Source organism: Phodopus roborovskii, unplaced genomic scaffold (assembly GCF_943737965.1).
Source record: "Phodopus roborovskii unplaced genomic scaffold, PHOROB, whole genome shotgun sequence".
In the NCBI taxonomy this organism is placed as follows: domain Eukaryota; kingdom Metazoa; phylum Chordata; class Mammalia; order Rodentia; family Cricetidae; genus Phodopus; species Phodopus roborovskii.
This window is the reverse complement of record NW_026126618.1, coordinates 5,993,675-6,021,236: the sequence shown is the minus strand read 5'-3', so window position 1 is coordinate 6,021,236 and position 27,562 is coordinate 5,993,675. Positions and strand designations below refer to the sequence as shown.

The 27,562-nt window shown below is 47.8% G+C and overlaps 1 protein-coding gene across 2 annotated transcripts in view; it reads left to right on the top strand.

Annotated features, from left to right (window-relative positions):
• The window catches only part of Plxnc1 (plexin C1), a 144,163-nt gene that overhangs the window by 91,944 nt on the left and 24,657 nt on the right, over positions 1-27,562 (top strand). For both annotated transcript variants that reach the window (XM_051206264.1, XM_051206265.1), the window contains exons 12-21: positions 185-272; positions 3,250-3,453; positions 3,564-3,749; positions 5,825-5,927; positions 8,936-9,037; positions 9,320-9,423; positions 12,572-12,610; positions 12,863-12,987; positions 14,062-14,260; positions 18,085-18,231. In XM_051206264.1, coding sequence (XP_051062221.1) covers positions 185-272; positions 3,250-3,453; positions 3,564-3,749; positions 5,825-5,927; positions 8,936-9,037; positions 9,320-9,423; positions 12,572-12,610; positions 12,863-12,987; positions 14,062-14,260; positions 18,085-18,231 — 1,297 coding nt within the window. The remainder of the gene's footprint in view (positions 1-184; positions 273-3,249; positions 3,454-3,563; positions 3,750-5,824; positions 5,928-8,935; positions 9,038-9,319; positions 9,424-12,571; positions 12,611-12,862; positions 12,988-14,061; positions 14,261-18,084; positions 18,232-27,562) is intronic.

The following is a 27,562-nucleotide window of genomic DNA, read 5'->3' as shown; positions in this document are numbered from 1 at the left end:
TTGACCTGCATTTTTATATGTATGGGTCTGTACCCAGCACCATTTAAAGACTTCTAAAATTGCTTAGCATTTGAAATTGAAATTAGTTAATTGTCTTCCAGCCTAACATTAATCGTGAATCACTTAATAGTTTTGTTAAGTATGAATTGCCTATGGCTTCTTATTGTCCTTTCATTTCTTGCAGTGGTGGGCAAAATATAACCATCATGGGCAGGAATTTTGACGTCATTGACAGCCTGATCATTTCACATGAGCTAAAGGGAAACATAAATGTAAGTGCAAGAATTATTTTCACTCATAATTTTGTTTTCCGTTCACTAAACTGCCATGTATGGAGGGGATATATTTCATGTCTGTGACTTTGGCATTACAAACTTCTGTGCATTCATGATGTGCATTGTCTGTCCTGCGACAGAAAGACTTCATTCTTGGAGTTAATTGGGGTTGCCACACAGAGGAACCGGAAATGAATTTCATATGATAAGGTCACGTTCTCCCTGTGTGAGATGTGTGGCATGTCATTTTAACGAGATGATGTTTCGCACACGTGTGAAAGTCTTTGTGGATGGCTGAGGTGTGATGTACAGAATCCGTGGAGAGCAGGTGGTGGTCCAACAGGGGGAGGCGGTGGCTTGCAAAAGGAACAAATTCTCTTGTCACTGTCTCTTGGGTCCCATTGTCTCTTGCCCCCTCCCATGACCCCAAAGCAGAGGCAGCCTGTAGGAAGTGTCTGGTCCCTGCCAGGGCTCAGCTCTCTGAGAAGAGCCTTGAGACTCTCGCAGGAGCCTAAGGTTGAAGCCAGGGCGCTGTGAGAAGGGGGTGAGGGGCCGCAGCTGCACCTTGGTGCCTCTAGGTGTGCTGTCGTTTGTAGGTGCTTCGTGATTGTTCCTCCCTTCCCTTCCTACTTTTCTGGGCTGCTTCTTGCCAAGGCCAGCAGTGCTGAGGGTGCTGAAAACTTTGTCCCATTTGCAGCCAGTGTGTGTGCAGGCGTAGAAAGCGGAGGCACATCAATCCATCTTTCTACACACATCCACTTTCTGACACACTTCTAGCCAGTTCCCAGCCTCACAGTGTTTGACTCTGGCCAATTCCCCGTGGTGGGAGCACATTCAGTTGTGTTGTGGCCCTTGACCCGAGGCCCAGCCTGAGCCAGTAGACTTGGAGACATGTTCTCTTTCCCAAAGCACGTCCCATTTATTGAGTGCCGACTGCAAGCAAAACATCTTGCTGCCTGCAAGAACAAAGGGTAGATGGCGGACCTTCACTGAAACTGAAGGAGCAGAGCAAGTGATGGTAAGTGCTAGGCCCTCTGATTCCTTCCAGACAAGAAAGCCCACGAGTCCAGTCCCAGCAGGCGTGATGTGTTTCCCACTGAAAATACCAGTGGATGGAGTTGAGACAGCAAATGGAGTACTATGGGCAGGGCGGGGCAGACAGGGAGGAAGCAGGGGGTGACTGCAGGCACAGAAGACAGGTTCCTCACCAACTCTTGGCTGAACAACCAGTCCTATTTGCTTTCTTGGAACCTAGAGGCTGTGTTTGGGCAGGCAATGTGGAATGGCCGAGAACCACACAGGGATGTGCGCGAGAGAATCAAACTAAATAGCATCACTTTATCCTGCAATAGCTCCCCATTGCCCCTGGTCCTTTGGCATGAAGCGATATGAGTATGGGTATCGTTTTATCAGTGGTGAATAGGATTGTTTGGCGACAGCAACTCAGAAAGGATGCGTCATGCAGAGATGTTCAGGCGTGGCTGAGACATCACCAGGCTGCCGTGGAGCTCTCCACTGGACTGCTGTCTGCAGGGTGGCTCTAGTGGACTGGTGACGGTGAGGCAAGCCATTTCAACATTATTGTTGAAGAGGAGATGGGAACAACAGTAGAAGAGAGAGCATCAAGGACCAAGAAAGGATGCCTAGACTCTGCCAGCTGCCTAACTGCCAGGGGCCAAAGAAAATGGGATGACCAGGGAAGGTGGCTGAGAGGTTGTTCAAAAGCAGGGGTTGGTCCTGTACGAACAGGCGGGGTCTTGGGACTATGGAGCTGGAGTGGCCCTGTTGCTCGTCCTTTTTAGGAAGTTGGTAAAAAGAAAAGCCAGCAGGCTGATGCCGGGGCTACTGAGGAAATGGTGGCTGTGGCCCAGTGGCTTGCCATCCTATCTCAGAAGAGCTAAGGCAGAGAGGAGGGCTGGCATTTAGAAAAGTGTTGAGATAAGGGATGGTGAACATGTACCATCTTGCCCTCTGTCCACTCACTGTAACTCCAAACTTAGAGAAACCGAAGGGAGGAGACGGTTCTCCCACCTGACATTCTTGCAGGAAGTGTTGGTGCCTTCCCCATACTGCTCTCCTTCTCTTCCTCTTGATCTCACAGAGCTAAGGCTCAAACCCAGGGCCCCAAGCATACTAGGGAAGCCCTCTGCCACCGAGCCACGCCCCCGACACACCTGCCAACCTCTCCTTCCATTACCTGCAAGGTCTCCCCGCCTGTCTCTTTGTACCCTTGAAAGCGTGGTGTATTTATGGGTTTTCTTTGTAAATAAGCCTGTTCATAAGTTGGGCCAGGCTTTCTACCTCTGTTCCTGTGTCTATGCTCATTCCTTAAGGAACCTACTGTCCTTTGGCTTTTGTTTTACGCTATTTTATCTGTTATGCCTGAAAAGCTGCTTCCTCCTTGCGGGCAGGAACTTCTGCTTACAGGGAGCGTCTGCTAGAACTTCCTCCACTTAGGGCATTTGCTGATCCTCTGCGGAGGCTCTTTTATCAGTGACTCAACCCGCGTACAAGCAAGTTAGCGGCTGGCCTTGGCTCTCAGTTCTCTTCATAAAGTTTCCAGGACTCAGCCACCTTAGTGCTCTGAGCCCAAGTGTTCCTTTCTCTGTCCATCCTGCTTCTCTTCACAAACCCTCCAGGATGCCACCTGACGGCTTTTCTGAATGCCAGTAATAGCGATGACTGTGTGTTGAGTATGCTAGCATGTGTGGAGTGTGTACTGCATGCCTGTCAGACCCTAAGTACTCTTGCAGATAGAATCACATTCACCAGAGCCCACATATAACTGAATGAGTTTTCACCTCAGCCCATTTCACTGAGGGTTCATTTAACCCCATAAAGAAGTCACGGTGTTGCTAGCCTGGTTTTACAGAGGGAAAAATCAGAAGAAGTTCCCGGATGTTTGGTTCCTCAGGTCACCTAGCACTTAGAGCTGTGGTCCTTCGGTGCCTAACGGGCTCTTTCCTCTTTCTAGGTCTCTGAATATTGCACAGCAACTTTCTGCAGGTTTCCAGCTCCCAACTTAAAGAGCTCCAAGGTGCGTACAAATGTTGTGGTGAAGCTAAGGGTCCAAGATGCCTACCTGGACTGTGGAGCCCTGCAATACCTTGAGGACCCCAGATTCACAGGGTACAGAGTGGAATCTGAGATCGACACAGAATTGGAAGTAAAAATTCAAGTATGTTTCTTCCTTTTTCCCACGTGGGCTCTTCCCAGCCCGAGGCTGGAAAGGGGTATGCGGTTTCCCTGTGTGCTCTGAGCCTCTCATCCCCCTCATGTTCACTGCAGAAAGAAAATGACAATTTCAACATTTCCAAGGATGACATTGACATTACTCTCTTCCATGGGGAAAACAAACAATTTAATTGCAGTTTTGAAAATATTACTAGAAACCAGGATCTCACGACCATCCTTTGCAAGATCAAAAGCATCAAGAATGCAAACAGCATCGCTACCTCCTCTAAGAAAGTTCGTGTAAGTCTTCTGGAAGTCCCACCTGTTGTCTTTACCTGAGTCCTGGTGATTTCCCCTCCTAACTCCCAGGTCAGAATGGAATCTTTCATAGATCTTTAGATTTTTCTCTTATAATAGGAGATAAGTAAAGTGGATACTGCAAGTCTGAGCATAATCCTACCAGAAAAGCAGGCAGGCTCTCCCGTGTGCTTGTATGAATGTCAAGGCCTTGAACACACCATTGTCTATAATCCTAATGAGCCTTGAGAGCTTTTGTGCTGGCTGGACTTTAGACCATAGCATCTGCGGGCAGAATCCTCGGACCCACTGGTGCCTGAGCTGTCATTCTTTCTCTAAATGCAGAGGTGATATGTCTTAGCAGAGACCCCAAATAGAAGCCTCTCAGGCACAGGCAGGGTGGCACTAAACTCTGTCAGCAATCAAATAACCTATGGTTTGCAAGTGGTCCCTTCCACCATATCCTCCCTTTCCTGCAAGCAATTCATCTTTCCCTAGATGTGACTGAGGACTCTGAGAAGGGAAAAGCACACAGAGAGTTGTTTACTCTCTCCAGTCGGGTAGACTCTGCCAAGTCTATGTAAAACATAGACTCTGTAAGACGGGCCATGGCTCAGGGGTCAAGCGCTTGCCTGTGGTGCGCAAGGCTCCAGCATTACAAAAAGAAAAAAGGACAACATTTTGCTTTGTGGTTAAAATAATAATACGTGGATAAAGACAAGAAAGAGCGTGTCATAGTGAGAGGCAAAAATGAGCTGTGTTGCTTAACAGCTGCATGGCCTTAGGTAAGGAGTTTGACTTCTCTGACCTTCCCTTTGTTTGGTTTTTTATTTTGGTAAAAGAGGTAGTAGTCATTACAAAATGAGCAGCAACTGATCCCACAAGGGCCCACCTTCCATACTAGGGGAGTGTGCATCAGTTTGCAGCACAGCTCCCAAGTGCCTGTGCCGGGATTTGAACCCAATGGCGCAGAAAGCAGACAGAAACAGCTGCCTTCCTGGAGCTTCCTAGGGAGGATGTGCAGTGAAGGGCAACCTTTAGGAAAGACAGTGAGTGCAGGGGGGGGGGGTGGGGAGGGGATTGGGCTAGCGAGTGCTACCTTTCCACCTGATTGTGGAAAAACATACCTGGAAGGTGATGTTGGAGCAAGGGCCTCAGGGAGGAAGAGAAGGGGCCATGGGCAGACTGGACGGAGGGAAGTACAGGATCCCAGGGTCCCGAGGCCGAAACCTGCTGGCTAGCTCTGATCTGCACTGGTGGGTCAGCGTGGCTAGAGAGAGAAGTGCATTCTCAGGGGTCAGAGTTCACAGGGAAGGCCAGGGATGATTGGGAGCTTTGAGGCGTTGCCAGGGCCTTGGTGTTTGATGCTTGGCAGCTGCCAGAGAGATGATGAGTATATGGATGGAGTGAGCGGACATCCTATAGGATGGAGATCTTTGGTCCTTACTACAGCCTACCCGTAGGCCCTGTCCACATCCCACTTCAGAGGCGGCAGCATGAGTCAGGGTGAAGACTAACAAAAACCCTACAAGGAGAGAAAAGCTGGGCCACCGAGAGCTAGTATCACCTCAATCATTTTTCTTGGTGAATCCATGGGGCGGGGGCAGCCAGGGTTCCATGGAGTTGCAGCTGCCTTAGCACGGTGAAAAAAAGAACCTGGGTGCAGAGGTTTTCTAAGTTTTTCTTAGCCCCCTGGCTCCTCCCCACACACACAAAAAAAAAGGCAGAGGGTGGAGAAGGCCCCCCAAGGATCGTTTGATTAGCCTTACAAAACTGATTTTCTCTAAGAAAGTAGCATTTAAAACTTTCCTGCCTAGAAGCACCAGGTGTCAGACAGAAAAATGGAGTCCCCAGCCCAGAAAGGCCAGCTTCTGCCGCTGTGTTAGCCTACCTCTGCACTGGCCAAGCCTCAGGACAACTAGGGCAGCATTTAAAACCTACAGATCCAGGCTGACACACCGACAGATGCCCCCCATCCCACCGCTTCTGTCTGTTGGGGGACTGTCCAGAGCTGCGACACTGCACATGCCCATGGTGCGCTGCTCCTTTGGGGTTAACGTTGTGGTCTGTCCCATCAGGTCAAGCTGGGGAACCTGGAACTCTATGTGGAACAGGAATCTGTGCCTTCCACGTGGTATTTTCTGATCGCACTTCCTGTCTTGCTGGCCATTGTCATTGTTGGTAAGTGCCCTGTTTCGTTTTGTCCGAGAAGTTATTCCCCGAGGCTTCTCAGCAGGCAGGCAGATCTTCAGCTTTTAGGAGCTTTTTGTTTTCATTAACTATTCATGGATGAAAAGCCCAACTCAAAACTTGGGGAAAGGAATAAAAAGCGCATGTTGAGATCTTTCTGAAGAGTACTTAGGGTGCGTCATTAACAAAGAGCCGGCTTACAAGATGGCACCGTGTGTTTGAGAAATGTCCAGCTGGCTCCTGAAGTCCTTGGAACCATTTTAGAAACCGGTCCATTTGGGAACCCCCAGGGCTTGGTCATCTCATCCTGCCTCCTCAGTCCACCGAGCACCATCTCCCATGTCCTGCTTTTCCTGAGACTGTCAGGTTTTGCAAAGCGTGTGCGTTACCCATTCCAACATGCCGTGATTCCTGTGGGGATGGAGCTGCCATACTGCCCACCACTGGATGAATCTGGCCTACCAATACGTTTTTATTGGGTCCTATGGCAAGTTTTTTTTTTTTTTTTGTTTTGTTTTGTTTTTGCTTTTAACTGAAGAAGTTGACATTTAAAATGTAGGTAATGCATTTGAAGTATTTATTGAAAATTGTGAACTGTCTAAACTGTTGGATCCCAGTACCTAGCATCAGTTGTTAGAGCTTTGACACCGCACCGCTAGTCCTTGAAGACAATGTGTGTATGTATTCCCTGGGTCTTCACCTTAGTGCCTACCACCTCATAGGGTTCCACCCATCTATCTCTCTACAGCTGGTGCCCCCAGCCATTTTGTTTGTGACCTTTTTATTCCGTTTCTTCTTTATCAAACGATGTGGCATTTCATGTTTGTTGACTAAATACTGGTGGTGTCTTTCTGACACTGTAGGGTCGTGGTAGCAAGGGCCAGTGTCTCCTCCCCCCTTGCTTACTCATTTGTTTCCAGCACAGTTTTCTTTTGTTTTTATTGAGCATTGGATACAATGTTGATGGCTGGGCCAGTGTCTGGATTAAGAGAGGAATTAAGGGCTGGTGCTTTCCTTAGATAGTTCACACCATGTGCGATTGACTGGTTTGGTGAAATGAATTTGGTTTTCAGAAATCCTATTTTGCCTTGTCAGTGATTATTTCAGGTATTTTTTTTTATGCTCTCCTCGAGTTGTCTACCTCTGTCATGTATCTGCGATCTAAAGTTTGGCTTGACATTTTAATAAAGTCCTGGCTGACGTGGGCTTCGATGGGGAAGATTGCCTGCATGAATGCCGAGCTGCGCTTTGAGCATCTACCGATGTTAAACATGCTCAGATCTCTCAGCCTTGCCAGATAGTTATGTCCACTTTGTGACTTGCAGTTTCTAGAAAGCTCTTTCTGGCTTTGTAGAGGTCAATTGTTGTCCTTTAATTTGCAGAATCTCTCAAAAACCACCCCATCCTGACTCATTTTAGGGACACGTGAGTCACCAGCAACTACAGTAAGCATACCCTAGCCCTTCTGGCCATGCTATTGGTGAAAACACCAAGCACACTCAGCCTAAGCCTGCCACCAACAGAACCAGGAAACCCACCCTGCTGTGTGACTGCACCAGCTGCCTTCACATGCCGAGCCAGGGTTGTTCAAAGTAGCTTCCTGGAGAGTCAAGGTCCCAAATGGTATTCCTGGGAAAGGGATTCTCTGGCTGGATGAGTTTGGGCTTTACTGAAATGCACAGTCCTGATTAGAGTAAGCACCATGGAGGTGATAGGAAAGTCTTGGAAGGAATTCTTTGTGGTTGTGTTGAACAAACATTGTTTGTACTTACTGGTAGCCATTCCTTCTCTCTCTCTCTCCCTCTCTTTCCCTCTCTTTCCCTCTCTCTCTGTCTCTCTCTGTCTCTCTCTGTCTCTCTCTCTCTCTCTCTCTCTCTGTGTGTGTGTGTGTGTGTGTGTGTGTGTGTAAGGAGGGATGCCCAAATACCATAGCACACATGTAGCTGGCAGAGGACAACTTGGTAATGCTGACAGAGCTGCTTGTTTATCACTGCCTACGGCAGGGTGGCTGGCCTTGGGGCTTCTGAGGAGCCCCCAGTTCCTGTCACCCATCTTGCTGTGGGTGTCTGGCTTTACATGGGTTCTCAGACCCTCACACTTGCATGGCATACAGTGTACTGACCAAGCCATTCCCCCAACCCCTTCTGTGTAATATCTGTTCGAAGATGAGATCCTCCTGGGATAATAGAAGAGTTGGCAATTGTTAGCTCTTCGGGTCGATGCTATTTCTTGATTTACTGCTTGTAATCTACTCTGCATCTCAGCTCTTGTGGGTAAGGCAGGCAAGCACAGAGATGCTAAGGGATTTGCTCAGGGTCACACAGGTAGTAAATGAAATGACAGTGGAGCTATAAACCCAAGCTCCAGGGTTCATTCCATTGACCACCTAGATTGCATGGTCCAGAGTAATGATGTGGACCCAGGAGGCGGTCAGACTTGCCTTATATCACCCTTTTTGAACTATGCGAGTTAGGCTCCTGTAGCCAGGATGGACCTGTGCTTTCCTTCTGCATCTGCGGCTCTGCCTTATTTCTCCAGAGATGTTGAGAGATGTTGGGAAAGAATGGAACGGTATAAATGGCCAGTGGCTATAGGGAAACTTAGCTTGTTTCATTACTTTCCAGCCAGTTGGGATCTTTGGTTACAAGTGAAGGTTATTTGATTTCATTTTCACTTTAAGAGGAGTGAGTGGGGTTCCCCCCCCCCTTTTCTGTTACCTTTAACACCTTCCTCTTTAGAATGACATTTTATGGAAATGTCCCCTTAATAAAAATCCAGCTCTTGTTTTTCCTTTTGTTTTTGTGGTACTGGAGGTAGAACCAGGGCTGGGGACATGCTAGGCCAGTGCTCTGATGCCCAGCCACACCCTCCAACCCTAAAATGGAGTTCTTCCCGGCTTTTTCCTACTCTTAACCCTCCTTCCATCCCTGTTTCCTTGCCTCGTTGGCATTTCTGTGTTACTATGCCAACCTGACACAGCATCTCTTCTGTCTCCTTAGTGGCTGTGGTGGTGACCAGGCACAAATCGAAGGAGCTGAGTAGAAAGCAGAGCCAACAGCTGGAGCTGCTGGAGAGTGAACTCCGGAAGGAGATACGTGATGGTAGGCTCTGAGATCCCACGTCCCTTTCGTTTAGATCCTTGCCCTTACGTGGGGAGTGCCGCATAGTGAGGGCAGTTTGTATAACAGGCGACAGCCCAACAGCAGGGCCTGGGCCTGGCTTTGTGTATCATTTCAGTTCTTCTCTGCAGCCAACCGAGTAATTGTCTATTTTTTTTTTCTTTAATGAAAACCAAGGTCATGCTCTGTGTTAGACAAAACAGCAGAAGACCTTATCCATTGTTTGTGGAGTTAAAATGCTGCTCTTGGGATTCTGTATTGCAGGGTTTGCCGAGCTGCAGATGGATAAATTGGATGTGGTTGATAGTTTTGGAACTGTACCCTTCCTTGACTACAAACATTTCGCTTTGAGAACTTTCTTCCCTGAGGTAAAAGAACATCGATCACCATCCTCAGGTTGAGCCTTGAATAATAATGAAGATCCTGCCTTAAGTTCCAGCAGAGCAGGGAAGGGGATAATTATTAATTGCATTGATTAGGGTAAAAAGCAGCAACAGGCTACTGGTGATTACTCTCTGCCTCATAACAAAAACCTAGTAGGAAGGACGCCCAGAGTGATAGTTTTTGCTTTATTTTCTACTACCAGCTTCGAACTGAATTTGTTGCTGGGAAGTGAGCTAATTCATTTAGAAATCAATAAATTGTGGCCTTGCCAATTTGTTGTGTTTATCTGCCTGACTTGCACGGCCGCTCCTAGATTAGTCACTATTATTTTTCAATTGGAAACAAAAAGCAGGACCAGCCCAAAAGGAAGAAAGTAGACAGGCAGGGAATGTGAGCTGATGGCCGGCATTTTTAGCCAGGTAGAGGTTTTATGGACTGTTTGGGGGCAGTTGTTGTTCTGGGGATCCGTTTGTAGCTTCCTCGGTTAGTAGATACAGGCATCTGGACTGAGCTGAGTTGTTCTCGAGCTCAAGCTGTGGTGTACAGAGCAGTTTGGGTTGCAGGTCTCGCCTCTGTTCTGACACTCCATTTCCTCACTCCACCCTCCCCAGCCCTTGACAAGGCACTCACTCTTCTGTCCTGATACCTCGGCTCTGCCTTATTATTCTGGCGACCCCAGAGAGAGATCCTCTCCCCACCCTGGACACATTAATCCCAATGACCATAATTGTAGCAGGAATATAAAAACTCAGAGACAGATATTGGGGTTTAAGGTGAAGATCAGAGAAGCAAAGTGCCCAGGCGAGAACTGTCACCTCTACCAATGGTCAGGCCGAAGAGTCAACCCACCCACCGAATCTCAGAATGCCCTCAACTGCACTGCTCCTCAGGCCCATTCAGATTGCGATGTTCTCCTGTCTCCTCCCGCCTTGCCTTATATTCCTCTCTAGTGCTGGGATTAAAGGAGTAGGATCCCAAGTGCTGAGATCACCTTTGTGTGAGCTCTGTGTCTCTTAGACAGGATCAATTTCGTGTGGCTCAGGGTGTCCTTGAACCGAGATTCTTCTGCCTTTGCCCCCCCCCCCCAGTGCTGGGATTAAAGGTGTGTACCACCACTGACTTCCTGGCCTATATGGCTAACTGGTGTGGCTAGCTCTGCACTCTGATCTTCAGGCAAGCTGTATTTGCTATAGCATAAACAAAATATCACTACACATATTTAGATCCAAGGCTATTAGCAAAGTTGGAAATCTCTTCAAGTCATGGGAGGAATTTTATATCACCTTGCCAGAGCATCTTGGCTCCGTTGGGTTAGAAGCCTGGGAACACAGGCACATGCAGGGAGCAATTTCTAGTTTCTCTACAATTCAAGCAGAAGAGATATGATACACCCTGTGCTTTCCGAGGTTAGGACATTGCCCTGCCATCTTTGGGTTGGGGGAGGGGCTAAGCCTTGGCGTTATAAATCAAGAGGACTATAAATAAGATCAGGTTTTTTGACTTATCCTCCAAGAATACCAGGCATCAAGATTTGCTGTTTGCTGCCTCATCCATTTGCTGTACCTGGGGAAAGGAGGGAAATTCAAGTCCCTGAGTCAGAGTGATGCCCAGGGCATCTAAGAAGCTTACATCATGAGTCCAATCCCCAGCTCTCTGAGATCCCCATTAAGAATTTAAAAGCAATAAAATAAGGGGAGATTTCCAGCATCAAGATGAGAGCTGTGTGGGCTTCTACAGTTAATGATTGCCCTTGAGTGCTGAATAGCATAATCTGTGGCCTGGAAAAGAAATTCTCGTATCTTCCAACGTCAGTAATCAAGGGCAAGTCAGAGCAATGAGTGTCCAGGAACACTGTTGCGAGCTGAGTATGTCAAAAGGAAAGAAAGCCCAGCATAACGCGGCGGTATTTTAGGCCAAGAGAAAATTAGCCACAAGGGGCTGAACTGATTGGTTTAACTCGGGGTTCAGTGTAATCTTGAAAGGCAAATGGGAAGCCAGAAAACCAGAAGTCAGAGGAGCCACTAAGAGAGAGGACACCAGAAGAAACCACCAGGGATTTTTCATAACTCTCTGAAGGAACCCAAGTCAAAACTGAGTTCATAGTAAGAGAGGACAGGAAAGGCCACAGAACCAGGCCTCTTATCACACACTGTGGGAAGCCGATGAGGCTGAGTGTCAGTCACTTTGCTAATTGACCCAGAGCCAAATGTTTGGGCCTGGAGCTTGGATTCTGGAGAGAACTTGATCAATTCCTTCAGGACAGCGAAGGAGGGGGCAGCCCAGCTCGCCACTCCCCTTTTGCTGACCTGCCTTCTGGCTCTGTGTTTGAGACCGGGCCCCAGACCATACGAGTTGGCCTCAAATTCCCAAAGTCACAAAGAATGACTCTGAACTTCCAGTCCTCCTGCAGATAGACTAATCTTTGTTTTTCTGAAAATAGATAGGGCAAACAGAATATCTAATCTCCTGGAAGCAGGACATTTGGATGAAAAGGGAAAGAACTTTGAGCCAGGGAGCCAAGATACTATTTCCCAACAGAAGGCCAAGAATGAATTGTTGGGCCACAGGAGGACTCAGAGGGTAAAGGCACTTGTCACCAAGTCTGATAAAAGTTCAGTCCCCAGGACTCTCATTGGAGAAGAACACATTCCCAAGAAACACACACACACACACACACACACACACACACACACACACACACGCCTTCTCCGTCTGTAAATGTAATTACAGAAAGCTGTATGAGAATTACCCTTAGGGGTCAGGTGTGTGTGAGCCTTAGCCTTACGACTCAGTTGCTTTATGAGAGGTCTGACATTTCCATAATAATGACCACCACCATTTCTTTAACTTCAGAGCCCACTCTTTCTAAAATGCAGTGTAATCTACCAAAACCTGAGGCTGACGTATGCTGGTGACTATTCTTAAAGGCTTCCAGAAGGCACTGGTGTTTCTTGAGAGCATAATAGCTATTTATTACATCTTGGAGGCTATAGTGAGCATAAGCCCGAGGGCTCTTCAGATTAGCAAATAGCATCTCTGTTTTATTAAAATGGACTTGTGTATTTATAACAAAAATACACTATTCATTTCCTTTGGATGTTATGAATAATAACAGTGTCTCCTTCCTCTCAGTCAGGTGGCTTCACACACATCTTCACTGAAGACATGCACGTAAGTCTCTTAAGTTTTCATTTTTAGCTCAGTGGCTGTCTGACTTTTGGTGTTACCGTATCATTGTCATCACCGTGATTATTCCTTTGCATTTTTATTGTGGGTTTTTTGGATCATGAATTCAATATTAAATCATTCATTGTCTTGGAAAACCGTTGCGGATCTACTTTCTAACTTTCAGCTTATAAACTATGCCGTTACGTTGTCTCAAGCACTATGCTGCTACATTATCATGTTGGTCTTTTGTTTCAGAACAGAGACGCCAATGAGAAGAATGAGAGTCTCACAGCCCTGGATGCCCTAATCTGTAACAAAAGTTTCCTGGTTACTGTCATCCACACCCTTGAAAAGCAGAAGAACTTCTCAGTCAAGGACAGGTACAAGGCAATGCTTTTGTATTTGGATAAGCACTCGAGCAGATACACTAGAAACTTAAGCAGCTGCCCGGTATGATGGCACATGCCTTTAATCCAAGCATGCTGAAGCAGAATCTGAGGCCAACCTGCGGTCCAGACTCTTGTCTCTTCCCTCTCCATGAGTTTGCGAACAGCCTGGTCTACAGAACAAATTACAGGTCAGCCAGGGCTATGTGGTAAGACGGTGTCTGAAACAAATAAAAACCCACACTACTGATTTTATCATTGCTTCATTCTTGAAGGGCTGGTTGTCAGGGGCCTCAAGGATGCTGAATACGTACTTCCCACTGAGCTACATCTCTAGCCCTCAAGCTCCTTGTTCCCAAATCAGTGTCTGAGATGCAGCATGCACCTTCCCAGCTGTTATGTCAGGGTGTTTACGCAGCCATGCTGCCGGCCGCTCACGTCACACCAGCCCAACACTAATTCTGTCTTGAAGGCGCGTGCATGTGTGTGCGTCAGCATGCGCGCTCATACACACACACAGCACCCTGTAAAACCCTGAAAAAAACCCCAGCACCAAAAAAAGAAAAGGAAAATTCTTAACAAAAAAATGCAGAAGTGTTACTTTTAAATTTAAAAACACTGTAAATTTTTGGGAAAGAGATTCACTTCTTCTTGCTAAAGGCAAAGAAAATATCCCAAAACTGAAATGTATTGTTTCATGTACCAGGCTGGGCTAAAACTCACTGTGTAACTGAGGGTGATGTTGAGTTACTGATCCTCTTGCCTCTGTCTCCCTAGTGCTGAGAGGGATGGCGGGCGTTTGCCACCACATCCAGTATATGCCCTTCTCGGGATCCAAACCAAACCAGGCCTTCATACACGAGGCAAGCAGTCTGCCAACAGAACGTTGTTGGCCCTCAGGCCTGGTGTGGAATTTTATGACATAAGGACAGAGTTGGTTGGAACCTAAACAACACAAAAACTGTGTTTCCGAAGACAGTCCCCTATTGCCAGCAAGATTCCATGGATACCTGTGACCTCCGGCCGAGCCCAGGGCTGACTGCTCACCTCAGCTCTGTTTTTAAACAGGTGTCTGTTTGCCTCCTTCCTGACCATTGCTCTGCAAACCAAACTGGTCTACCTGACCAGCATCCTGGAGGTGCTGACCCGGGACCTGATGGAACAATGTAGCAATATGCAGCCCAAACTCATGCTGAGGCGCACCGAGTCTGTGGTGGAGAAACTCCTTACAAACTGGATGTCTGTCTGCCTCTCTGGTTTCCTCCGGGTAAGTGTCACAGGGCTCTGCAGTGTCAGAGGTAAGACAATAGGCACTTATTTTTAGCACATGCTGGTGCCTTTGTGGATCTAAGTCCAGAATGTTCCATGGTGTCAGCATTTAACTGAACTTGATCTTGGACCTTCCAGATTGAACAGAAAAAAAAAAAAAACTGTGGGTGTTTTTGTTTGCTTGTTCATAGTCCCTGTACATGTAATTCATTTAGGAATCTCTGAGGTAAGATTTTTTTATATTGAGTTCATTTTCTTACCATTGACATTAATTGACATCCTTGGTTCTGCTAGCCCATTCTGAGACCAGGGAGTGAGCAGAAACTTCTTGGGCCTCGAAAGCATGCTGGAAACACTCATTACTCACCGATGTGCTGACTGACAGCTAATGATGGTCCCTTCTTCCCAGGCATTCAGCATGAAAGCAAATGCCCATTGAGCCTTCAGTCTTCAGGGTTCACTTTCTTGAAGCCACCGACTATGGAATGTGGTTGAATTTAATTGCATCTTAAAATCTTTGAGTGCAAACTCTCTATGGTTTCCATGGTTAACAGAGTGGGCCTCGGAGCCCAGTGCTGGGTCTGGCACTCAGACAGCTGCATCCCTTACTTAGCATGTTACCTGTGGAGTTGACCAAAGATGAATATTGTCAGGCTCATTTAAGCAGAGATGAAAAAGTAAGTGCCCTTGCTCAGGACTGAGTAAGATCGGCTGTAAATATCGGCTATTATTCTGAGACATTAAAATCAAAATAAGGGTGTTCTCTTGAACTTGGTCTTTGTTCAGCTCTCTGAGATGAAGTTTCTTATCCATCTTTAGTTTCACTGGCCATCCTGATTCCTGCAAAAGGGCATAACTCTGTGTTTGCAGCTAGTTTAGAAATCTAATTAAACTCTGAAGAAGATACACTTCTTCAGATACCACAGGTTTTTAACAGGGCTGCTTACCTTGAGATCCACAAACAGCACTTTAGACTGTGCCTAGTTAATGTTTAATGCAATCTTAGGAGTAGATACACAATTTTTTTTTTTTTTTTTTGTTTAAGAAAAAAATTTACTGACTCTTCCCATTCCCAAGGCAATGGCCACTTATTAAAATGAATGAAACCCGCCTTCTTTTCTGCTTACTTGCTATATATACATCATCTGCTCTGGGGAGGTGTCAAGTAGTTATTTCTGGGGTGAGCTGCTTTGGAGTTTCACTGTGGTTGGGTGGGCCACAGCAGCTGTGAACACAGGTAGCAGACCCTCTCCCCAGGCCCCCAGCTAAATTTGTTGAAAACACAAAGCTTGTTATCTGTGGCTGCCTTCCCAGCCACCCACCTAGCTAGCTGCCTGAGTCCCTGGGGTTGGTGTGTGCACCGTGGGCATGGTTTTGTTGTTTTTGCTTGTTTGTTGCTGGTTTGGTTTGCTTTGCATCCACTGGTGTGGCTACTGGTTTGCAATCCACTTCCAAGTCTTTCTTCCACGGAGCTCTCAGGAGCCGCTCTTGGGCATGAAAGGAGTGAAGTGTTCAGAAAATCTGGGCTCCAAGCCCAAGCAGCCCCCTTGAGCAAAGCATTCTGGGTCAAGATTTCTTCTCTGTGCTGATTCAAGAGTGTGTGGAGCACTTGGTGGGGGTAGGGATGTGGCGTGGTGCCCAGGGGGGAGTAGCATCCAGCAGTCCTGGGTCGGTGGAAGAATTCCCTGTGCTGATCAGGGGGCTGGGGGACCTGACCGTCCTAGTCCTCTTGCCCTGGCCATGGATGCTGAGTAAGAGGCAACCAACAGGTAACATCCCCTTCCAGAACTCCAAGGTCTAGTGGGGTCAATAATGACAATGGACATCTAGTAAGGTCCGCTGTTTGCTGTACAGGTCAGACATCAGGCTAAGAGCTTGTCTTGTCTTGTCTTAATGGTCCTAAGAGGGAAGTGCCTTTGTGGCCATTGTCCATGTGGGGGAATGGAGGCAGACACGGTATATGAGATTCTGTAGGTTCAAGGCATGGTGGTACCAGCATCTAAGTGACCTTTGTGAGCCGACAGTCAACTCTGCTCTATCATCCGAAGAGAGAACACTAGTTTTCAGTAGGGGACACATACCTAAACCTCGTGTTAGTTGATGACAAAGAAATCTCATGGCCTGTGGTTCCCTAGAGTGGTTAAAAAAAAAAAAAAAAATCAGTGTCTTTGGGAAGACTTTCAAACTGCCTCTGCTACAGAGATCCAGGTGGCGTAGGTGTCCTGTGTGGCATATGGGGACAGGCACCTAAATTATTACAGTGACCCTCAAAAAGATGTCAGGAGTGATTACCAAGGTTAGAACCTGGGCCTGAGTGGCACTGCAAAGCCAGATTGTTACCATATCAGTTTCCAGCATTCTGGAAAATGCTGACCAGAGTGCCCTTAAGTCAGTGGCTGTCCCTCTGCCTAGCCCAGGCGGGCCTGGCTGGCTTCTGTACCAACCAATGTGGAAGGCCCCCATCCCCACACAAGGACGCCTGGTGTGTCTCTGATACGTGCCAGGAAGAGAGGCTCTCGGGTTTGTGGTCAGGGCATTACCCAAGGGGGCGGAGGGAAAGCAGATAAAGGCACGGTTAGGGACCATGAAATAAAGGAAGTGTCTTGTGAGAAGCAAATGTCAGGTACCAACCCCCTTGCCCCTCCTGGGAGACTTTTGAACATCCCTCCTCTGTCCTGCATAAGAAAGCCACTCTAGGGTTTGTCAGCAGAGGGGAGGGAAGAGAGGTGGGGTGGGGTGGGGCGTGGCAGAGGGGGCAAAAGGAAAGGCCAGGCCTGGGGAAGGCACGTGCGTGCCTGCGTGCGGGCAGGAAATGCCCAGGAAGAGACGGGTGAGGGGTGGGAGGCCCCAAAGTGGGGGAATCCCTCCTGTTCTCAGCGGGATCCTCCTTTGTAAGCTGAGTTAGTCAGCTATGCAGATGTACTTGGAGCCACATAGCTGCCTTTTCATCTCTCCTGAGGCACTCTGGCTCCCTGGCCTGGGCACGGCCCCTCTTCCTCCACTAAAGGCCAAGGTACCCAGACCCTGGAAACCTCATTATTAGGAGGAACCGAAACTGGCCCCGGGGTTGCGTGCCTCGGGAAGATGCATGGAAGCTGAACATGGCCTGTTCCCGAGCTACCCAGTGTCCCCTTGAACACAGTGGCTGCAGATTTGGGGCCACCAGCCCCAAATTCAGAGGAAAGTGTCCACAAGTGAAGGCTGGAGACAGGAGCCCTGGGGTTGGCCTGAGAGAACCAGGCACAGACTTGGTTTAGTGAAGCGGGTGCTACCCACCTGACTCGGGAACTGTGCAGGTGTCTGGACGGTAAGGGACAAGGCCTGGCACGCGAGTAGGACACAGGCTGTAAACAGCTGCAGTGAAGGCCACTTTCCTTACCCCACTGTTAACTCTGACAGGCCACCCTGTCACATTTTTTTAATAGAGTCCCTGTTGTCAAGACTAACTGTGAAGCCCACGCCCCTTTTTTAAATGTCACTTATTTTTGGTTTGCAATTAAATAAGAGTGTAAACAAGGTTTACTCTCTACCTACATGAACTGTTCTTATCGCCTACTGATGAGCAGTAGTCTGCCAGACGGGATTTAAACATGAAATTACGGGGCTCTACTGGATGCCTCCCATAGTGTTGGGGAAGCTGTATGCATCCACACAGCATGCAGGAGATGGTTTCCTGGCTTTCGCTCCTGGTCTCTAAAGGCTTGATACATACTTTCTTGGGTGTGGCATGTTGATTATTAGGAAACGCTGCCACCGTGTGCTCATGGTATTGCCCCGGGCTTCACAGGAAAAACTAACTATGGCTTTGGTATCTTTTCCAAGGAGACTGTTGGAGAGCCCTTCTATTTGCTGGTGACGACTCTAAACCAGAAAATAAACAAGGGCCCTGTAGATGTGATCACTTGCAAAGCACTGTACACCCTCAATGAAGACTGGCTGCTCTGGCAGGTTCCGGAATTCAGCACTGTGGTAAGTTTGCCTAAAGTACCCCATCCATACCCAGAGGGTGGGGCGCGCCAGGTAGTTCACTAAAATGGAGCCAATAACTTTTGGACAGTGGGGGGGCATCATGCATCTACTTAGTTATAAGCAGGAGTTGATGAAATATTAACATGTGTTCATATAATAGATTTTAATTACTTGGATTGGGGAAGAAAGCATTGGTGATGTTGCCTGGGGTACTCATCAATTTCCAAAGATTTTAATATCAAGATTGCTTATAGCTTTTAGCATCGTCAAAGGAAATGCAAAGTGCTCCCTATTCAGCACTTATAATTGCAATCAGAATTTCTCAAATGGCTCTGCTTGGGGAAGACAATGTGTGAAGATATATTTCAACCAAATTGAGGCCGTCTTATTTTAGAACGATAACACAAGACAAATTTCACTGTGTTCCCCATGCAACATGACGCCTTACTTTATTTCCATGGATTAGTTACAAATGTTTGGTGTCACGCACTTAATGTACTGTGATCTCATAGATATTTTTAGAGGGATGCTGTGGATCGCTCCAAGAGGATAGGATAAGAGGCCAGGCTGCCTAAGAGTTTCAAATGCCAGAGAACTTCCTTTTAACCCATCCCGGCTCCACCCACCCTCAACTGTCCCCCCTCCAAGCTTTAGGGCCTTTGGGGGATTTTGTGGCAGAAGCCCTGTATGGAAACTCTCTTCTGTATGGCTCAGGGAATTTCTAAGCTTTTCCATTCCCATAGACTTGGGGGAGGTCGCTGTGTTTTGGTTTGATCTTTAGCTCTATGGAGACTCGAAGCTTCTTTACCGTCTCATTAGTGGAGAGGGAAGAAATAGATTCCAGTGGGATTCGGGAATTGCTTGCTGAGGAGTTAAGACTCCTGTGGCTTTGCTCTGGGTGGCAAGTCCTGTGGTATCATTCTAGAAGAATCCACTCCTAATTGAAGGAGGCACCACTCTGCTGTGGACCATGTTACGGTTATGCCATGTCTGTGGGCAAGGAGGAGCCAATAGATCAGCTGTTTCCAGTTTCCTTCACAGCAAATGTAACATCCCCATTAAAGACAGCTGTGTGCTGAGCAGCCATGCAAGATGCAGGAAGCTGCACCGAGGGTGAGCACGTCTCAGTGTGCTGGCTCCTGTGGATAATGGTCAGCATCTCCGGGGGCAGTGCAGTGGTCCTCAAGCTTTAGCGTGCATCACCATTGCCTAGAGAATGTTAGACCAATTGTTAAGTAACCCTAGATGCAAACCTGGGGTGTGGCCTAGGATTTGCAATTTTTAAATTTAGTTATTTTTATTTGATAGGAGTGTCTGCCTGCATGTATTTGTTTACCACGTGTTTGCTGGGAAGCGAGTCTAGGTCCTTTGCAAGTGCAGTGAGTGCTCCATTTCTCCATACCTGTATGTGTGTCTGCACACAGGTGTGTGCACACGGGTGCAGGTCCCCACGGAGGTCAGAGGTATCCGATTCCTCCAGAGGAGGGATGACAGGTGGTTGTGAGAGACCTAACAAGAGGGCTGGGAACTGAACTTGGGTCATCTGCAAGAGCAGTGCGGGCCCTTAACCACTGAGCCCTTCAGCCTTAGGCTTCCCATGGTTAACGTGCTCCTCAGATCTATTGGAGAGCAGCTGGCATGGGAGGTAAGGGCCTGGGTTCTGGAGTCAGGCAGATTTGAACCTTTCCTCTGCCACCAGCGAGCCAGGTGACACTGAGCAAGCCTCTCCACTTCCTGTGTCTCCTCAGTCCCCACCCCATGTGTAACATAAAGGTGATAACCATGTCGTCTGCCCATCTCATGGAGGTGTTAGAGAGATGAAAAGAGTGTGCAAGACACATGCTGCACGACACATGTGAGTGCACACATGCAGGCACATGCAAACACAAAGGAGAGTCTACCCTCCCACAGAGGTGACATAAGTCACCTGTGGGTCCCTGCCCTGCTCTATTGTCCCCCCTCTCGACCTGTGGCCCTCCTTGCTGCTTGACCACCAAGCCCAAAGTAGCACGTGGCCCTCAACAGCAGCAGGGAGAGGCTAGCGCCCTGCCTGCCCTCAGCTTTCCAGAACGATGAACTCAATCATCCTTTTCCCATAGAATCCACCCAGCTTGAGGTGAGGCTGCCAGCCCTCACAGGGTCCCCAAAGAGAAATGTTCACCAGCGGACATAGGGTTAGGGGCTCCAACAAGACTTCATGAAACTTTGCACCAGACAGGGAGGAGACAAAGGGAAGTAGGGCTTGTGGGGAGGGGGTGTCAGCTTCCTGAAGAAAACTTTGGAGGTTGGAGCCCTTTTCTGTGCTTTGCGTCTGAGCGCTTTCTCTCCCTTTCATTTGGAAACATTATTTATTTCACAGTCAATTAAGACCATGTGTTTCTGATTTGTTAGCACTCAACTCATCAGAATGTTACTTGATGTTGAAGAAATTCATGTCGACTCTTGAATTTTCCCCCCTTTTATAGCCTCTGGGGGAAATGCAATGGAAAATTAAATCTATGCACTGTCCTCTGACTCATGTGCTGTGGAGAGAGTAGAGCCTGGCAGAGGGGTGGGTCCTAGCTCCTAGGGCCTTTGCCTTTAAGGATGATTTTTCTAATGCCTTTTGTTGGACCTGCTCCAAACTCCTTTTCATGGTGGCTGATTATACTAGAAGCTAGAGAGAAGGCACATGATCCAGTCTAAGCTTGTGTGACAAAAAATGTTACCAGAAGGTCAATATAAAAAATTTAAGGTTTTCCATTTCCTTTCATGCAACTTCTCCTGGCCTGAACCATTCTGTTTGTATATTTCCCCTTCTTCCTGTCCTCTCCCCCCGCCCCATCCCCATATCCCTTCCCCCCAGCCTCCCACACTGCACTCAAAGCCTTGCTTTACTAAATTTGCCTGAGATGGTTTATGTAATTGAAAACTAAGGTGTGGTGAAGAAATTGGAGTGTGTGTGTGTGCATGCGTGTGCGTGCGTGTGTAAATCCGATCAAGGAAGATCAGAAAGCTCCAGAACAGTCACATGAACAAGTTGAAAGAGCAGAATCGGTACCATGGCAGGGCCGGTTTGAGGAAAAGCCCTTTTGGATGCATCCTCAGAAACAGCGCCTCACACAACAAACTAGGAGTTAGGTTTCACACCTCCCAGGTTAGGATGTTTCCTCTCTGAGATATAGACTGTTTTCCAGAACATAAAGCCATGCTGCCAGTTTTCTTGTATTTGAAATCATTATACTAACAAATCGTTAGTCGGGTTTTGTTCATCACATCTTGAGAAGACAAAGCCCAAGCATAGCCCTACAAAAGCCATGGCTTTTGTACCTGGAGCCCCAGGCTGGCATCTGGTGAGTCAAATGGCCCTCAGCTCAGCTCACTCTCTGATGCTTTGTGGGAGGGCCTGCCTGCACACGCCACCCTAGCCTTCCATTAATGTGTATGAGTTCAGGGTAGGAGACAGCTCCAGAGGTAAAGGAGTTGCTGTGCAAGCATGATAACCTGAGTTTGGATCTCCAATACCCACATTAAAATCAGCTACTACGGCACACTGCAGGGGTGTGCAGTTCCCACAGGCTTTGCCATAGCTCCGCAATCAGTGGGGACACTGTCTCAAAAACTAACGTAGGGAAGACTGCTCAGTAGGAAAAGGTGTTTGCTGTTCAGCCTGGCAACCCGAGTTCAGTCCTCGTCACCCACGTGGTGGGAGCAGAGAGCCTGTCCCCGCAAGCCACTCTCTGCCCTCCGCACATAGAAATTAATCGATAAATGTAATCTGAGTTCAAAGTCATCCGCAGCTACGTAAGAAGTTTCAGGCCAGTCTAGGCTACATGAGATCCCGTCTGAAAGAACAAGAGAAGAAAGAAGTCTGCTCCTCACACACCGCCTGTGAGTTCAGAGGTGACAGTCGGAGCGGAATAGGACCTATCAATCCTGTTTCCCCCCATTGCCAACTGAAAGCTCCAAAGGTGGCGTTGGCTGCTGAGTGCTCGCCCACACTCCTGCATGTCAGGAGCATGGGTGCACAGCAGAGGGCCTGCAACTCGGAGGACTTCAGTTCCAGGAAAGTGTGCCACATGGGAGAAGGGACATTTGCCTCCGTTTCAGGAGATGAGAAAAACCAATAACTCGTAACAGGCATGCTGAATTAGCAGGCGGAGTTTGACTTGTAATCAAAGTTAAGCAAGAAATGGTTTTTTGAACTCTTAAACCCAGGAAATGAGCTTGCCAATCTGCTACATCAGAGAGATAGCATCTTGGCACCCTGGGAAAGTGTTCCAACAGACACATTATTACGCTCATTCTCATATCTGTACAAAAGTCTTTAAGATTATTAGAAATTCTTGACAAAGCTCGGGACATGCCTGCAGAAACAGTGTTGTGGATGTTGTGATGTCTGGAAGGTTTATGCCAGCCGATAGCAAGTCGGCCTTCTCCCCGGTGGTCACCATTTGGGGACAAGCATGGCTAATGGAACATCCCACATCTAACACAACACTGGCTATCCCCAGCAGGAGTTTTTGAGCTTTCCTTACCTCTCTCAGGCCCCTTCGGTTCCGTTGAGCTTGTCCTTGCAGAAGATCCATTATCCCCGTAATTAAACAACCCACTGTCCCGATTAAGTCATTCTCTGTTACTTCAATTACACCCCATTGTTCATTAAGCCCTGATGTTTGCTCTTCCGCAATCTTGTTTTTTAATACTCGTAGCGTTTGTGGAGAAACAGTGAAGTTAATTAACAATTCTTAAGCTCTTTTTTTCTTTTTCTTTCTACCATAGTGCAAATCATTTCCATTATGACTTGAAACAATACTGAAACCATTACTAGCTTCATAGTTAGCTCCTGATCAAAGAGAGAAACCGTTTTTTATAATCGTGTTAGGTAAGTCATTCCCTAGTCGATGGCGAGCTGTAGAAAATGAAAAATTAACTTGAAATGAGTGCTTTCAATAGTAGCTCTTCCCTTTATGGTCCTTCTCCTCACACCTATCATCTTGGAATTAGAAAAATAATTTAGTTATCTCAGTACAAAGGTATTTAATTTTCCTCTCTGTGGTTCAAGTGAAATATGTTTCCATTGTTAGAATCTTTATTTATATTTATGTCTCGGGAGATGAGCAGAGTCAGGCCTGGTTAGTATCTGAGTGTGAGAATGGCATCACAAGGCGTGACAAAAGAAAACAATTTTCTAGGTTTGTCCTGTTGGCATTGTCCCCCATTTGAAGGTAGTGTTACATCCATGAGTCCACAGACTTAGGGCAAGGCCTTGACCATTTTTATGAATAAAGATTTATTGGAACACAGCCCTGTGTGTTCTGTATTTCTGTATTATGTCTGGTTGGCTCTCTGCTACAATGGCAGCGTTAACTAGTTCCACCAGAGACCACATGAACCTGAAGTCCTTAAATATTTTCGACTTAGTCCTCTACGGAAAGTTTGACAACTCTTAAGCTAATACTTGACAGCGGGGGGGGGGGGGGGAATCTAGAATTTTCCCTCCAATCTGGAAAGTACTTGGGGAAGTGTTCTCACTGTCCACAAATCTTTGCTAGCCCTGCTTCCCTCCATTCTAAGATGGGCAAGTGCCCTAAGTATAAGGAAACTGGTCATTGACACAGCTTGGGGACATTGTCCCCTTCATCTTGTCTTACTCCGTGTGGAAAGGCTCTCTTCCACTCCCCTCTGCCCTCTGTCACTGTGCTACAGATTGTCAACTGTGAGCTACCCATTTCTGGTGGGACAAGGAGAGGGGATTGGAGCACGGTGGAAGGTGGGTGAGTGGGGACAATTGCTGAAGTGGCTCAGATTGCTGGCCACAGCAGAGCAGAAGAGACTCTCCTCTTGACCTTCACCTGGCCCTAAAATGAAAGTAGGAATGTATTTTATAGGCTTTATTGAATGCGAGCAATTATTGCTCAAAGACCTTTTAAGAACGAAGTTGTTGGTTTGTAATAAATTCCTTTATGGCTACTTTGTAGGAATTCTAAGGTGTTTCAGGAAGGGTGCAGCCGCATTCAGCCACTGTCAGCCAGGCATGCTTCAGAGGAGCCAACAGGATGGCATCACAATCCTCCCTGGGGACAGTGCTCTGTCCACAGCAATTGAACCCAATCCCCAAGAAACCTCATTTTTTCTTTTTCTTCCCTGATTCCTCAGTTCCACAAGCTGTGCAGAGCCACTAGCCAGGCAGAATTCGGTTATACACCCATGTGCTGTGGGACTGGGCTCAAAGAGGCGGGGTTTGGACTCTGGCAGGTGGTCCTGGGATGAGACTGGCCTCAGTCCCTGACTGTGTGAAGTGTAAAGACACCACCCCTCAACCTGTTTGCTTATCTACGAACAATTGATTTTAAACAAACAAACACATACAAACCTTCCCTAGTACAAGTGTTAAAATCAGAAAACTATGTGTGTAACACACCTAGCCTTCTGGCCTGGCACAGGGGAAGTGGCCACTGTTTGTGACAGTTTTTCTTGTCACCTTTAAGGTACACTGAAAAGAAAGTCTCTATTGAGGTCCTTTTCGTTGGTTATTTATTGATGGTGGGTGGGGCAGGGAAGCTAGCTTAGCGGGCTCTGTCATCATAAACAACACATCTGAAATACCCACATGTTGTGTTAGCTCTGGACAGCCAATGGCAGATGATACCCTGATAAGCAGGTGTGGACAAGAGATGACATGACAAGCCTGAACAGCCACCTAAAGGAGGCTGCCTTGAGGCTTGCTGGGAGAAGACCAGCCCTTCCCACCGGCCCTTTCCCGTACACTCTGGCTGAGAGTCTCCAGATGGCCTTGTCTGCCTGTGGGCTTCCTTTCGTATACAGCTATTGGAAGGCAGTACAGCTGTATAGAGAACAGAGGTCCAGATGCCCAGCACCAAGCAGCAGCGAGGCTGATTTCTCCCCAGTGTAAGGTGCCAGGATGGGCAGCCCTGCTCCAGGACGCCCTCAGGTAACTTCTTGGAATGAGGTGTCCAGTTCCTCAGTCTCCTTCCACATTCCCACAACAGGACCTCTGCAGGGCCACACAGGGAAGGACCAGCTGTCTTTCAAGGAAGTTTCCCAAGGGTTGCTACATAACATATCCATTTAAAGTCATTGGCCAGATTTGGTCACGTGGCCACACCCAGCCGCAGAGGCAGGGCGATGAGCAGAGGCTCTGGAAGCTATGCAGTGCCTCGCTAGACACATGCGCTTCAGGAAGATGCGCCGTGTGCAGTTTGATGCCAAGTCAGAGTTAGGAGGTCAAGCCTCCTCTAGCCCTGGTGTGTCCACTCATTGTCTGCTGATAGAGCGCCTCGGCCGAGTACAACGTTTGCCCTCGGCCAGGGGAACGCCATGACTGGCCTGCTGGCGTTTTGGTGGGAGTCTGGACATAGCCAAATGTGACCCTCCCAGATCTGTAATCTGGGACAAGATTCCAGCCCTCTCTACATCTCCGTCTCCATCTGTTAAACAAGGCTAATAATAGTCCCCACCTCACAGGCTTGGGAGGATTCGATGAAATTAGCACATTCATTGCTGGGATGTGGTACGTGTTCGATAAGTGCTGGCTATTGTTATTATTATTAGAAACTCCAAGCCGCCAGTGTTCCCATCACTCTCTCCCCTAAAAATAGTGCAGGGCTTCTCCCTCAGCAGCTCTTGGTTTGGGGAGGGCGGGAGGGGATCAGGAGTGCCCCCCTCTCTACCATCCTAAGGAAGTGGCATTCTTTTTCTCTACTTCCTGGGAGCCTGACTTAAGATTTCTCTGCCAAATGTGGTAGCTGAGGCCTCTCTCATCTCCATCACCTGCTTCTTTCCAGACCTCGTTCACAGCGCGGCCGCCTCTATGCAGCTTCCCCGAGGTCTCTCCCCGAATGCCCGTCTCCGAACTAGATCCCTCCAAATACCCCAGTTGTTTCTATTTTCCTGTATTATCTAGTCAGGGCTCTCTAAAATAACAGAATTGGTTATTATCGATTATTATTAAAAGATTAAAGATTACTTAAACATATATTCAAAGATGAATTAAATGTCTCACTCTAGTCTGGGTAACCCTGCAGCAGCTGTCCTCATACTGGTCAGGCTTAGCTCTCCCGCTGCTCAGTCCATGAGGCTGGATGCCTCAGCAGTGCCCATCTGATGCTAAAGGCCTAGGGGAGTGCTGGAATGTCATTGGTCTTCAGTGTGCATTGGAAAACAGAAGAAACTGAGTTCCCATATCAGCAAAGGGATGTGGCGGCGGCGGCAGCAGCAGCAGCGTTGATGGAGTTATCAGTAAGACATGAAGGCAATGGAAGCAAAAACTCAAAGCTGTTTCCTCAGACCTCATTTATCTGGGCTCTCACCTGAGGGTGCTGCTCGTATGTGGGGTGGAGTCTTCCAGTTCAGATAAACAGGTCAAGAAAAGTTCCTCATAAGTATTCCCAGAAGTTTCTCTCTTGGTTGACCCCAGATCCACACTCACCCTAGCCGGTCTCAGAGCTTGGGTTTGTCTTAACCAGTTAACCCAGCCTACCAGTGCTCCCTCGCAGGGTTTGCACTGGGGCGAAGGCTGTCATCTACAACACCCTAGCTAAGTGATGCAAAATGAACGCGTCTATGAATGAACTGAGCACGATGAAATTGTCAAAGCCGCACTAGTTTGGGAATACTCTGCTTCAAGTTAGAGGAAACGGGGTCAGTGGGACCAGAAACGTAAGAGGAACGGAGTTGTGTCTCAGAGCAGACTGGAGGTGTCTAGTCTTCACTCCTAAGTGACAGCCACATGATCAGCCGTCTTCAGCAGGGCCCAGGGTCACCATCAATGTGCTTCTTTGGCCCTGACCTTGTGCTCACTGAATGTCTGCCATAGTTCCCCCCCCCACCACCACCACCTTTGTTTTGTTGTTGTTGTTGGGATAGAGAATCTTTGTCCTTGTCCAGGGCTCAGTCACATGACTGCTCTCTGGTGGAGGAGGAGAGATAGCGGCCACCAGTGGCATTGCTCTGTCCTACTTGGGCTCTTTGCTGTCGTTAAGAGCTGTGGGGTGGACACATGCTCCCTCAGCTTTGCCAATACTTTATGCCAAAGAAGGGGGCTGCAGGGCTAACAGAGGGGCCCATTTCCTGAGAAGGGACAGGATGTACTTCAAAGAACTTGGGCCTTTTGTGGTGACCAGAAAAGGAGCTATAGTCCCTATAGAACCAGACTAAGGGATTCTCTGTGTGTGTGTGTGCGCTGAAGTGACAGGCATGTCTCCCATATCTGCTGTGAGTGATCTGAGAACAGGTCTCGAGCAGTCCCCAACACCAGGGCTATAGAGGGCCTGGCTCCATGGGCCTCGGCAGAGGAGGGGCTGCAAAGTAAGCGTTCATCAACCTGGGA